At 45.4% G+C, this 13,952-nt stretch overlaps 1 protein-coding gene across 5 annotated transcripts in view; it reads left to right on the top strand.

Moving 5' to 3' along the window:
• The window catches only part of LOC135904319 (uncharacterized), a 51,074-nt gene that overhangs the window by 15,651 nt on the left and 21,471 nt on the right, over positions 1-13,952 (top strand). For 2 of the 5 annotated variants that reach the window (XM_065434943.1, XM_070533594.1), the window contains exons 2-3: positions 4,043-4,229; positions 5,099-5,343. In XM_065434943.1, coding sequence (XP_065291015.1) covers positions 4,043-4,229; positions 5,099-5,343 — 432 coding nt within the window. Of the gene's footprint in view, positions 1-4,042; positions 4,230-5,098; positions 6,103-13,952 lie in introns of those variants that run through there. The other 3 variants (XR_010565092.1, XR_010565090.1, XR_010565093.1) reach the window with 3 other exon arrangements.

The following is a 13,952-nucleotide window of genomic DNA, read 5'->3' as shown; positions in this document are numbered from 1 at the left end:
AACCGGCGAATCGCGATGCCCTCCGATTTCTCTGGTATGCACATCTTCCAACGAAGGAAGACCCAGAGCCTCCTATTGAGGTCTGGAGAATGACACGTGTCCCTTTTGGCGTGACAAGTAGTCCATTCCTCCTCGCAGCCACCGTGCACCACCATCTGTCCACGATAGAAGATTATCCAGAAATAAGAAAAACCATCAGCGAGAGCCTTTACGTGGACGACCTCATAACAGGAGTGAACACAGTGGAGGAGGCTACAGATTTCTACCGAGGGGCACTAGATGTCATGAATCGAGGAAGCATGAAACTGCGTAAGTGGACCTCAAATTCCAAGAAGCTGCAACAGCTGTTCAACGACGAAGGAACCGGATGCACCCTTGGCTACGTGGAATGTCCAACAACAAGTGTCTCACGGGTCCTCGGACTTGTATGGGATAAGGACAGAGATCACCTAGCATTTTCCATGGAGGCCATTTTAGATTTCCTTGACCGAAACAGCAACACCAAACGATTCATTCTCCAAGCATCGGCTCGTATATATGACCACTTGGTCTCATTTCTCCGGTTACAGTTACAACCAAGTTGATGTTTCAAACACTGTGGGAATTGGGTATTGAGTGGGATGCCCCTCTGCCTGAAGAAGTCAAAGCAGCTTGGACGCAGTGGCACACCCAGCTACATCATTTAACGGACATAACAGTGTCAAGACGGTATGGTAGCGTACCCAACGATAGCTGGAAGGAAGTACACATCTTCACAGATGCCAGCCCCAAAGCTTACGGCGCAGTTGCATATTTGCGCATCTCTGGGGTCACGGAAGCAAAGGTTACTCTGGTCCTCTGAAAGTCCCGAGTAGCACCAATTAAGAGAATTTCTCTTCCAAGACTGGAATTGATGGGCATGGTGATAGGTGCTCGACTGCAGGAATATTTGGAGCGGTCACTGAGCCTTCCAATAGCCAAATGGTATCTGTGGACTGATTCATCTATTGCGCTGCATTGGGTGCGAGGTCCCGCACAACAATGGAAACCCTTTGTCGCCAACAGAGTGTTGGAAATTCAGCAGCGATCGGATCCAGACATCTGGAATCACTGTTCTGGGATCGAAAATCTCGCCGACCTTTCGACAAGGGGAGTCACACCTCAGGCACTCAAGTCGAGCTCACTTTGGTGGAATGGACCTGCTTGGCTTTCGAAGCCATCTACTTGCTGGCCAAGGCATGAAGGCACCGCTGACATGATCATCGTAGAGGAGGAAAGAAGAACCCTTCGCGTTCACAATGTGACTGTAAAGGAATCTGTCTTGCCTCTGCAGAAATATAGCTCCCTCTCTAGACTGGTTCGAGTGACAGCCTGGGTTTTGCGATTTTTCCACAACGCCAAGCACCCCGGCCAGAAATACGAGGGACCTATTAAAACTGAGGAAGTTCAAAAGGCGCATACTTGTTTGATTCTTCAAGTACAATTCGAGGCCTTCCAGGAGGAACTCCAGTGCCTTCGCCACTCGACACGCATGCCGAGCGATTCTCCGATACGTGATCTCAGCGTCATCCACGATGACGATGGAGTGCTGAGAGTGGGAGGAAGGCTTGGTGCAGCCGAGTTGTCCTACAACGTGAAGCATCCTGTTATCCTACCGTCGAGACGTCCCTTCACAGAGCTAACGATCAGCGCAGCCCACCGCCGTCTCCTGCATGCCGGCGCACTGGAGGCTCTTACCGAACTGAGGGAAATGTACTGGATCGTGCGGGGAAGGCAAATGGTGAAAAAGGTGCTTAAGAAATGTGTGACTTGCAACCGTTTCAACAGCCGAGCTGCTACTGAGCCAGTCGCTCCTCTACCTCATGAGAGGGTGACACAAGCTCCACCCTTTGATGTTACCGGTGTAGATTTTGCTGGCCCACTGAACACAAAGGATCAACGAGATAACCGGAAGTCTTACATCGTTATTTTCACATGTGCAGTGACCAGGGCAATACACCTTGAATTGGTGACCGACATGTCCACCTCAAACTTCCTCATGGCGTTCCGAAGATTTATCTCGAGAAGAGGAGTTTGTCGAGTGATCTTTTCTGACAACGCCAGGACATTCCAGCGCGCTTCTAGGGATCTAAAGCGACTATGGACAACAATAAGAGGAGAAGAAATTCACAACTTCATCACTAGCCACCAGATCCGCTGGAAATTTATAGCTGAGAAAGCTGCTTGGTGGGGAGGATTCTGGGAAAGAATGGTTCGGTCCGTGAAAACATCGTTGAAGAAGGTCTTGGGAAACAGCTACTGCAACTTCGAGGAGCTCACGACAATCCTAACTGAAATTGAAGCTGTCATCAACTCTAGACCCTTGACCTACGTCTACACGGAGGCGAGCGAATCCGAACCTCTAGCACCATCGCACTTTCTAGTGGGAAAGCGACTGACCACTCTTCCTGACAGTGGTTCCGCTACAGAGGTGGCTCAGCCCCCTGGTCAACTCACTCGTCGCTGGCACTACCAACAAAGGATGGTCGACCAATTTTGGCATCGCTGGCAAAAGGAGTATCTGACGAGTCTCCGGTCAGCACATTTCATTGTTGCAGATTTGTCAAGCGCACTGAAGAAAGGCACTCTCATTTTAGTCCATGAACATTATCTACCGAGGCAACTCTGGAAAACTGGACAAGTGTCAGAAGTTCTTCTCGAACGAGATGGAAGAATCAGAGCTTGCATGGTGCGCATGCCTAATGGAACCACATTGAGAAGACCGATTCAGCTGTTGTACCCCATGGAATACATGGACGAATGACCTGAAGCTCATTCCGGAGGGAGTATGAAGAAACTGCCAACTTTAGCCCCATTCTTTTCGTCAACGGGCACCCCTGTACTCCTCCGAACTCGCTCGGCAACGGGCATCCCTATCGAAATAAAGTTTAGTCGTTTTGTTCACCTCAAACGAAGCAGTCGGTTCTTTTTTGACCTACCATAATTTCCTCAAATACCTTAGTAACTTGCGATTCACTGATATTGCCTTGCTTGGCAACTCATGGGACGAATTGCAATGCATGCTCACTGACCTTTTTTTTCTTCTTTTTATGGGGTTTTATGTGCCAAAACCATTTTCTGATTATGAGGCATGCCATAGTGGGAGACTCAGGAAATTTGGACCACCTGGGGTTCTTTATCGTGCACCTGAATCTAAGTAGACGGGTGTTTTCGCATTTCGCCCCCATCGAACTGCGGCCGCCGTGGCCGGGATTCGATCCCGCGACCTCGTGCTTAGCAGCCCAACACCATAGCCACTAAGCAACCACGGCGGCTGCTCAATGGCCTGGACAGGCAAAGCAGAAGGGTGGGTCTCAAAATGAATCTGCAGAAAACTAAAGTAATGTTTAGCAGTCTCGGAAGAAAACAGCAGTTTACGATAGGTAAAGAGGCACTGGAAGCGGTAAAGGAATACATCTACTTAGGTAGATAGTGCCCGCACATCCGGACCATGAGACTGAAATAACCAGAAGAATAGGCTGGAGTGCATTGGGCAGGCTTTCTCAGATCATGAACAGCAGGTTGCAATTATCCCTCAAGAGAAAAGTGTAAAACAGCTGTGTCTTACCAGTATTCACCTCCGGGGCAGAAACCTGGAGGCTTACAAAAAGGCTTCTACTTAAACTGAGGATGACGCAACAAGCTATGGAATGAATTGTGGGTGTAACTTTAAGGGATAAGAGCTGATTGGGTGAAGGAACAAACCCGAGTTAATGACATCTCAGTTGAAATCATGAAAAAGAAATGGGCATGGGGAGGGCATGTAATGAGGAGGGAAGATAACCAATGGTCATTAATGGTTATGGACTGGATTCCAAGAGAAGGGAAGCGTAGCAGGGGGCAGCAGAAAGTTTGGTGGGCAGATGAGATTAAAAAGTCTGCAGGGACAACATGGCCACAATTAGCACATGACCGAGGTAGTTGAAGTATGGGAGAGGCCTTTTCCCTGCAGTGGGTGTAGCCAGGCTGATGATGATGATGATATCAATACCAGTGGTGCTTTCTGTGCATTCCTGTTTTGCAGAGTGAACAAGTGCAGGCAAGTGCTCAGATGGAAAAAGGGGGCCTCGTAAGAGGTCTGAAATTTTTTTGTGAGCAAGGCACGAGTGTGAGCTCATTGAGTACAGACCGCCACTCGGGAATTAAGCAGCACATGCGGCTGCAATGTCCAGAGATCAATCATCACTTCAACGTGTGGCATGTTGCAAAGGGTACGAAGAAATTCATGTTGTTCACCTGCAATAGATGGCCGATGTGTGACCTAGTGCACTTACTGAGTCGACATGCAATTGTATAATGGATTGTTCATTGGATACATACGCTAAGACAAGGAAATTCATTTAATCATCATACAATCACGATTATGCTACTGCTGTGATGGTTGTTGCAATGTTGTCACATTTGTCATAATATGCTCATTATACTGCTATGGTCACCCCATCGTGATCATGATATTTTCGTTGTACTGCCTTCATCATTCCATCGTCATTATTATTCATAATTTCATCATCCATGTCTCATGAGTGTCATCATGCACTTGTAATGCGATCATGGTCATGGCTAACCCTGGTGATAAAAAAATTTCAGTACGAAGCATAAATTCTTTAGCATTTCAAATTTTACCAGAAAAGCATTTCAGATAAGGAGGAACAATTGTGCTTTGTAACAAGTCATACTTATTCAGCACTTGACCCATCTGTCTGTGTTGTTCTTTACACTATATTAAAATTTCCTGAAACTGAACTAGTCCATAAACAAATACTACTACATGCCTGTTGTGTGCGCATTGTTCGTTCAGCTCCTGAAGGAAGTTGATTTGGGATTTTGAAGGTGTGGTATGGCTTTTATCGCGGTAGGCTATTCACTGCCCTCATGGCTCCTCTGTTCATACTTTCAGTATTCAAGCTGTATCAGCCTTGGTTAGATTCTTGGACAGAGGATGCCTTTAATGAGTTTGCTGGCAACCTCAGTTCGTACAATGCCTACCAGTGCTGCTATATCTTTATGAGGCTTATGGTACGCAAAGTGCAGATCCACCTGACATGGAGCAATAGTGTATTGTGCTGTTGCCTTCTTGCAGGCATCAGGAAAAAGCTGGCTGCAGCTTCACGAAGGGCTGGATGCAGCGCTATTACAAAATGGACACAAGCCATCACCAACCACCTGTACTGGTGTGCATGCTCTTGCGGTGACAATGGGGACATGCTGGTGGCGCCATGGAGTAGCATGCTGAACCACATAAAGAACATACATGAAGGACATGGTGGCCTGTACCCCCGCTGTCTTCACAGAGGATCCTGCCGCCGCATGCATGGCTCACTGCTGGTAGGTACAGATAACAAAACAGCACCAAGATAAAGTACATAAAAGAACTGTATTTATAATTCCCTTTTGTATCAGACTCTCCAGCCTACAAGCTAATTGAGTGCATTGTGGCAGCACCACTATTGCTGAAGGACATCGCCAGCTGTCACCATCTGTTGAGACATACAGCCTAGAGTCTTTCCACAGTTTTCTAAATGGTATTGTCCCAAAGTCCACTGCATTCACATATGAAGGCCTGGTGAGTCTGCATGAGCTGATGTTCTAGCAAAGAAACTACGGTGAATTATTATTGCTGAGACAAAATAATTTTCTAGTACACTGATTGCTGCGCTTCCCTTCAACGAGAACTCCCAGCGAGAGCAAGCAAGGAGCTGTGATGGTACAGAACAGTGGCGCATAAAGTCCTCCAAGGTCAGGCAAAGTACCTCGACAGCAGTGCGCTCAAGACAGCTCCCACATTTGGCAAGCCAATTTGAAAGTACTTGCTGTGCTATGCTTTGCCTACTATTGCAATATGTTATGCAGCAATGTATGTAAAAAAAAAGCGAATGTTTTAGTCCTCCTGTACTGTCTACCAAAAGCATCGACATCTCTTGCAATGGAGAGTGAAGTGACTGCAATAGCTGTTTTTCACAGACATTTCCTGAACCTTCATGGCAGACTGTCCAATAAAGACATTTTGCCAGATCAGTAGAATTTTGTTCACTTTTGCCACGTACTGCGAAAAGCTATACATCATAGGGATGTCTCACTGAAAGGTTGCAATGACAGACACTCAGCGATGGAACATGGAAAATTTGTATGGCCAACGCTTCCGGAGTGATGATGAAGTCAAAGAGGTGAAACGCTTCTTCAATGGGCGGGCGGCGGAGGCCTATGACACTGGGATACAGAAATTGGAGCAGTCCACAAAAATGCATAGAAAAAGATGGTGATTATGTAGAAAAATAGAGCAAAGTTTCACCTTTCCAATGATGTTAATTTCTATGAGATTAAACAATGTTTAAACATGACATCAATAATGACAGTCAATTCGTTTCTGTTGGGTTCCAAGCCATGTTGGGATACCGGGTAACAAAGCACCTCATCATTGGCAGCATACAAAGAGATAACAAACACAACACTTCCATATAAAGACAGCATCCGTTTGATTAGTAAAGCCTTAATGGCAAAATGGCAACGTGAATGGGACCGTTGTGCCGACAAGCTACATCTCACTAAACCCATATTCAGCGAGTGGAAGTCATGTTATCATTAGGAGCCGTTCATCGAAGTAGTTTTATGCTGGCTGCTCATTGGGCACACACACCTCACACACAATTATTTACTTACAAAAGAAGACACACCAACATGCGAGAAATGTCAAGAGCCACTAACAATTATGCACATATTACTGACATGCACACATATTGAAACACACAGACGAGCATGTTTGCACAAACTATAACTACACATACCTTTACACCCTGCTCTAATTTTAGGTGATCCACTAGTCCCATTATGCAACGTCCGTAAATTTCTAGATGACACTGAATTTTTACATAAAATATAGATTATTAACACAGCCTTTCCTTTCATCAACTGGATTTTAAAACACCTCGTGTTTGGCGCAGCATAGCCTTAGCCGCTTTTGTGCCATTAAACCCCATTTAACTAACTTTTAAGCGGAGCATGCACACCTGCACAGGTCTACCACAAAACACGTGCCAATAGAGCTTTGCCCAGAATATGTGCATTTTGCTGCCCTCGACACCAACATTTTCACAAGCTGCACACCTGCTTTATATCAAGATATAGTGTTTCATGACCTAGATTGGCACGTCGATGTGTACGGTGCAGTTAAAGTGCTGCATTCATGTAACGGTGCACTACACAGGGAAGCACATGGGTCAAAGAATTTTTTTTAAATAAATAAAACGAGTACTGTACAAAATTATTTTAAAGACACTCACGACATGTACAAGTGAAAGTGAAATTGCAAAGTGCACAAAGAGCAAGAAATGCATAATTCACGCGAGCCAGCCCCGCAGGGGCATCTGCGTCAGCAGGCCTTTGATGTGTGGCGACACCATGTATGCGAGCACACGAGGGTTGGATCCTCCCGCATGTAGCCTTGCGCGGCTTAGTCGCGTCTGGGGAGAGGGGGATCCTGGAGGTGAAGACGATGCTGGGTGTTTGTACCTTTAAAGGGACACTAAAGGTTACGATTAGGTCAATGTGGATTGTTGAAATACCCTCCCAGAAACGTCTAAACGCTTATTTCATGCCAAGGAGAGACTTATTTTAAGAGAAAATGCATTCTGAAGCGTCCACATACCTCTAGCGCAGTTCAAGTTGCCCGCCCTCCGATCGAGGAGTGGTGACCTCATGGTCTCATAGTGACGTTGCGCCGTCGATGAGTAGAACGGCGTCCGCAGATGGCGCTATGGCTTTTCTGCGCAAAATGCAAATGCGCGGCCAGAAACAGAGCCAAAACAGAGCCGACAGCAGTGCGAAAGCGGGAGTATAGTGGCTAGCGGAAGGAGAAACGTGAAACCATAAGCTGGTACTTCATTCTATGATGCAAACTTCAATGCTCGTCGCAATGGACCCTGACAACGACACACTGGCTTGCGATGCTGGGCTCAACTTCAGCGATTTGAGCACATACGAGTGCGACCTGCTGCTGAAGGCTCGTGCTACCGGCATCGTTGCACCAACGGCGGCCTCGACACCGGCTCTCCAGAGCAGGAAAGCAACAAGAGCTCCAGCGATGCGACCTCGGGCGGCGAAGACAGTCTGGACATGCCGTCGCGACTCTCAAGCACAGACTGGTACGTACAGATGCTTGTTATTATGTGCTGCGTCGGTCGCTTAGAAACTTTACCTGGCATTCGCAATGCGCAGTTAAATCTAATCGAAACCTGCTCGCTTTCTCCTTCGCGGCCAGCTATGATGCGGCGTATCATTTTCGTGTTTTAACGATTGAAAGCTGTTCAGGGCCAAGCCCTAAACAAGCACGGTGCCTCTAGCTTCGTGTTGGATGGACCTATGAGTCGAGCTGTCAACAGTGCCAGACGCAACATTCTGAATTATGTGTGTAATCTGTACCGGCTTGTTAGACTGAACGGCTTTATCGTTGTTTTATGGTGCATGCATTACTGTTACTTTCACATTACACATTACAGGTGCGAATGTTGACACTGCCAGGTGCTGGCGAACTTCCTTGAGCATGAGTGTCTGTGCTGTCATGAGATGGGTGCACCCGAAGTCTCGCTCAACTGCAGGGTTGCATGACGGAGCATCCAGACTTCAATGTTCTGTGTCTGAACATTGCCGTGCTCCATGTGGTGTACCATGCACTTCGTTCATGGGGGCACACCACGAATGATGAAATGCACAAGTTCTCGTTCTTGCACAACTTTCTTTGGACCAATGAAATCAACGTGCATTGCTAAAACACATAGCTTATTACACTAGCAAACACGTCAACTTTTTAAATGCTGTTCGCCTACTTGGGTTGTTTTGGAAGAGACAGAGAACATGAAGAAAGATTTCTCTCAATATGTTAACAGAATTAGTTTGCAAACACAACAAAGTCAAGACTTCCCGTCGACAATTGTTTGCATGAGAAATGAAAATTTTGTGCACATAAAATCTCTAGCTGTGTGTAGGGCAGGAGAGCATACATCAGGCACATACCCAAGGAGGGGCCCAGAGGGGGGGTGCCCCTCTTTCTCCTCCCGGCCATGCCTAAAGCGCCGCTAAATCAATCTTGAGACTTCACAGCTATTCGGCAGTCAACACTGCGCTGCTATTACAGTATTGATGGCCAAGGCATAGAAGCGATCGCTGATCGGGTCAAGGGAAAGGTAACTGAACTGAGGGCATGAAACAGATTGATATTCTCCCAGCTAAAGAACAGCGGAATGTTTGCGCCTTTCTCATTATTTCGATGTTTGTTTCGAAATCTGAAGGTGCTGCCGTTAGAAAGGCCCCACTGATATATTTTCAAGGATCTACGTGTCCTAGTCATCCCTAAAAATTTCAAAATTTTAATCAAACCCTGCAATAACTGTTCAACCCATAAGCAATATGTCACCTGTTACCTTGTCTGCTTTTTCCCCTAAATGTAGAGTATTGTTCGTGCCCGCAATAAATTCATAAGGGCGTTGTCACGTGCCGATGCATGCGACCACGGCATAATGGTTTCAATATTGGACGTCTGTGCTAGCAGTCCTGTGTTCGAATCCTGCAGTCGGACAATTTTAATAATGTTTATTTAATTAATTACTGTGCGGTAGATTGTTGAAATGATGAGCTTGCAAAGCCACATGAAGCCGGAAGAACGAAGTTTAGGCAAATCCGTGTACTTTCCATAATTTCCATGCTGGCTCAACTGCTCCCATTGCAGCGCCCTTAGACACTACCGCCACAGTTCCATCTGGTAATTATTGTATGAAACTCTAGGGGCCTTAGTACTTCACTTGGTAGAGCGTGAAACGAGGGACGTAAAAGAACTGTGATGGTTCTGCAAACATATGTTTCACTATAATTCATCCAGAGCTCCTTAGAAAAACACTATTAGAAATCTTCATTTTACTTGTTCTTGGCTGTGTCTTTTCTGTCCCTCTTTCCTGCGCGATTCAATGTGACGTGGTTCCGTAGGTGCTCAGATGACTAATCTTGCCCTTTGTAATATTGTGCATAAATGGCTGCAAATAAAACTAAATCTGCAACTTGTGCTGCATTGAAAGCCACATTGAGCAGCTTTCAGCTGAACAAGTACAGATATGGGGAAGTGGTATGTGGAATGCAAACACTCAAAGCAGGAGGTAGGTGCCATCATGCATCTCGGAGACCAACACATTATTTAAAAGACCATGGCAAACTATAATGTACTTGCAGCTCCCAAGGATTTTTTTTCCTTTCCGATTTGCAGCCCACCTCTGTGCAAGAAGCAAAATGTATTCTCAAAGTATATTTTTTCTGCACTTTTTTTTTCAGGGCGATTCATTGTTGTGGGATTGCTGTTTGGATGTTTTGTGGAAACCGGTTTCCACATTGCCGAGATAGGATTGCACATGTATTTGTATGCAAAGATGTACAGCTAGATGGTGTGCAATTGCAAGCCTATTTATTATTCTTAGCATAACTGTTCTCCACATTACTGAGTAATCCAAAGTGAAAAGTGTGAAACTGACATTCTGTACCAAGTAAATTGGTCTCAATTCGCAATCAGTTCGAAGACAATTTCACATCTGTGTTTATTTGCTGGACGACAATCATGGGTGCAAGTAACTGGTGTATTGTCCACTTCTTGAAGGGAGTTCTCTTATCCTTGGCCCAGTCTTCCATGTATCCACCAGACAACCTGCTTGTAAGCAGTGTACTATTGATATTTCCTTTAAAAACAATGTTCTTTCCAAAATCACATGCTTTCAGAGCTGCTCCATCAACTCAGTATATGGCAGCACTGGAAAGCCTCTGGTGGAGTCACAGTCATTTGGTCTTTCATGAGCTAGAAGATGCTGTCCATGGTCCAAAAATGTCATTTCACTGAATCGATTTGCAACTTGCGGTGAAAAAGTATACATATTTCATATGTGTACTTTTTTCTCTAAAAGTTGCAAATGATCAGATCAGATAATCAGATCAGCGACGACATGGTTCCACAGTCGTCACTTATGTGATTATTTTTGGTGTCAGAAACTGCACCACAGGAAGTGCCACATGACATGGGACACTGTCATGCTGCAGCATCAAAGCTTGGCAATCACTGGCCACATGTGAAGCACGTTGTTTTGAAGTCATCAAAGAATGTCACAGGTAAAAGACTGATTCATTGATTAGTCTGGAGGTGTAAAATTCTTCTATATCTGTAGTGCCATTCGGTTCCAAAATAAAGAAAATCTTCAATTTGACCTTCCTTTTACTCATTTGTGCTTTCTAGGGCTGCAGTAAAGCTTCAGTGCTGCGACTGCTAAGTCTGGAATTTTTTATCAGGGTCTTATTCTAAAGTGCACAATTTATTCCCTGCGGTGTCAGTTATGAGTAATTTCTGGCCATTTTGGATGCGAACAAGCAAGGCGAAACACAGGTCTTTAATGTTAGCAGTGATTAATTCACTGTGCAAGTGAGTGTCATTTGTGTTGGCAAGTTTTTTCATTCATTAGTGTTAATATCATGCTGGCTAGCTATGTTACTATTGCATAATACATAGTGAAGAAAATGTTTTTAGAACACTTATTTGAAACAATTCTAACAAATAAGACATGCAATCATTATAATGCATGACATTTGGCACAAATTGACAGCCACTGAATAATGGAGTTATTCAACCAAAACGAAATAAATAACATTCACAGTGCGCACAAGATACAGCAATAATTTGGCCTAAGTTATTTCTTGCATAATAAATTTCTGGCAAAAGTGGGCTCTTTAAAATTCCCAATCAACTATATGAAAAACACCACTAGAAGACAATGTGGATGTTGAAAACGAACTGATACACATCTATGTTTCATATTATGTTTCGGATCCTTTACGCAAAAGATCAAGGTGAACTTCAGGCAGCCAAAGCGTACCTACATGCCTGCCTCATCCATCCTACATCCAAAAAGCTGAGCCATTCCATCAATGTGAATAAGAGTGGGTGCTTTTGTACCATGCTGGGATTGTCACAAGAGGACGGAATACTAACAACTATTCTGAGGCATTTGTCCGAATCCTCTAGGATGTCATTCCCAGCCGGACCAAAGTACAACGCAGTAGCCCTAACTGAATTTGTAATGACTAATTGGGAAAAGTATTTTGAAACACAGCTGCTGCATCATGCAAATTATCGTGAACAATCACACAAAATTGATTTCCAGCACCTCCTCCAAAAAATGCCTGAAATCCCATCACAAGCCATAGTCCATGTTGTAGAGAATGTTTACAATGTGCCCAACTCTGGGTAATGTGATGTATGAGGTAAGGGGCTGATGTAGGAGTCTGCAGCTGCTGGAAGAGGAGCCAGGGAGCTTTCTGCAAGTATCAAGCAGGTGTGCAGCGGGCCTTTGTTGGGCTGTTCCCAAACAGCCCAGAACTTACTCCAGGAGACTGCAGAGAGCTGGCTCATCTGGCAATTGGGGATTGACGACTCCCAGGGCAATTTTTCAAGCCATTTACTGCTCAGAAAGATGACATGGCACTTTCACTTTCCCCTGGGGCCAGTGAGCCAGCTGCACAAGAAAGTGCCAACTGCAGTGAGCCACTGCGCAGTCCACAAGAGCCACATGCTGGCTCCAGCCTACAGCCTGAGGTTACATTCTATGTTTCAGCACGCTGATAACCTGATACAGATGCCATGCTCTCTTCATTTTTAGTCTTTTCAATGCAAGTTTTCTCATGCTGCCCACCATTGCATAGCTGTTGATGCAAGATTACTTTTCTGCATTTACAGATGAAAGTGTTGACTGGACAGAACTGATTAAATTAGTAGCTTCACCTGTAGTATCTTTCACACACACACACACGCACACACACACGCATGCACGCACACACACTTTCATTTACAAGTGCATGCATGTGATGAATACTGATGTATAATTTACTGGTCAAATTGCAAACATCTGCTATCTAAGATCTGCAACAACTTAGGGCACATAAAAAAATGAAATTTGCCATCATGACCAATTCTTCGGCCTCCTATCTTATAGAAAGGCAAGATGCATTGTGGCTTATGAGTGTCCACATCTTTAAGCACATGGCAAATTCACACCTAGCAGGTTTGTGCTAGAATGGATGGACAATAGCTGACAAAAAAATACTTTGCAGGACCTGGCAGAACAGTACGAGCACTCATCATTCAACAAGAGCATGCAGTGCATCTACACAGCAGCTGCAAGAGACTTTGCTAGCGCTGCACTCCTGCACTTTGCGAGTGCACATTTGGATGGGATCCCCACCACAAGTGCGATTCACGAATTTCTGCGAAGGTTGAAGGCTTCTGCTGTGGCAACAAAGAGACACGGCAAAAAAATTAAAGTGCAGCCAACAAGCCTTGCAAGGCGTCGACCTGGCTTGTCAAGGGGTTCAGGAAGGATCCCAGCCGGACGACCAACAAAAAAAAACAAAGCAAGTCTATGCCCTAAGCAGAAGCATAAAGGACAATGTGCCAGGAGCAAAATGCCATTAGAGCAACGGCAAAATGTGGTTGGCGATTTGTGCCCATTGTTGTGTCGGTATCTGGAATGCGGCATGTGCATTTACCGTTGTTAGATGATGAAGTGATAGCGCTGTCACCATGTGCATGCACAAGTGTATCTTCGCGTGTACAGTAAAAGCTCGTTAATTCGAACTTCAGTAATTCGAATTTCGGGATAATTCGAACTGTACGATTTGGTCCGGCCAAGCTCCATAGAAGTCCATGTATAAAAAAGCCCGTTAATTCGAACGTGAGTTGGTTCTGCACGGTTAATTCGAACTACGCGCCGCTGCGCCTGGGCGGCGTGCCGCCTGGCACATGGCCAGAGCAGGCCTTGTCGCGAGGCTGCAGCGGCTGAGTTGCCTCCAAAATGGGGAGAGAAGGAAAAAGCGGGTAAAACCGGTGCCAGAACCCGGCGCAGAGGCTGGAGGGCAAGGGG

This window comes from Dermacentor albipictus, chromosome 2, assembly GCF_038994185.2.
Source record: "Dermacentor albipictus isolate Rhodes 1998 colony chromosome 2, USDA_Dalb.pri_finalv2, whole genome shotgun sequence".
NCBI classification, from domain to species: Eukaryota; Metazoa; Arthropoda; class Arachnida; order Ixodida; family Ixodidae; genus Dermacentor; species Dermacentor albipictus.
Note: the sequence above shows the minus strand (reverse complement) of the source record. Positions and strands in the feature narration are given on the sequence as shown.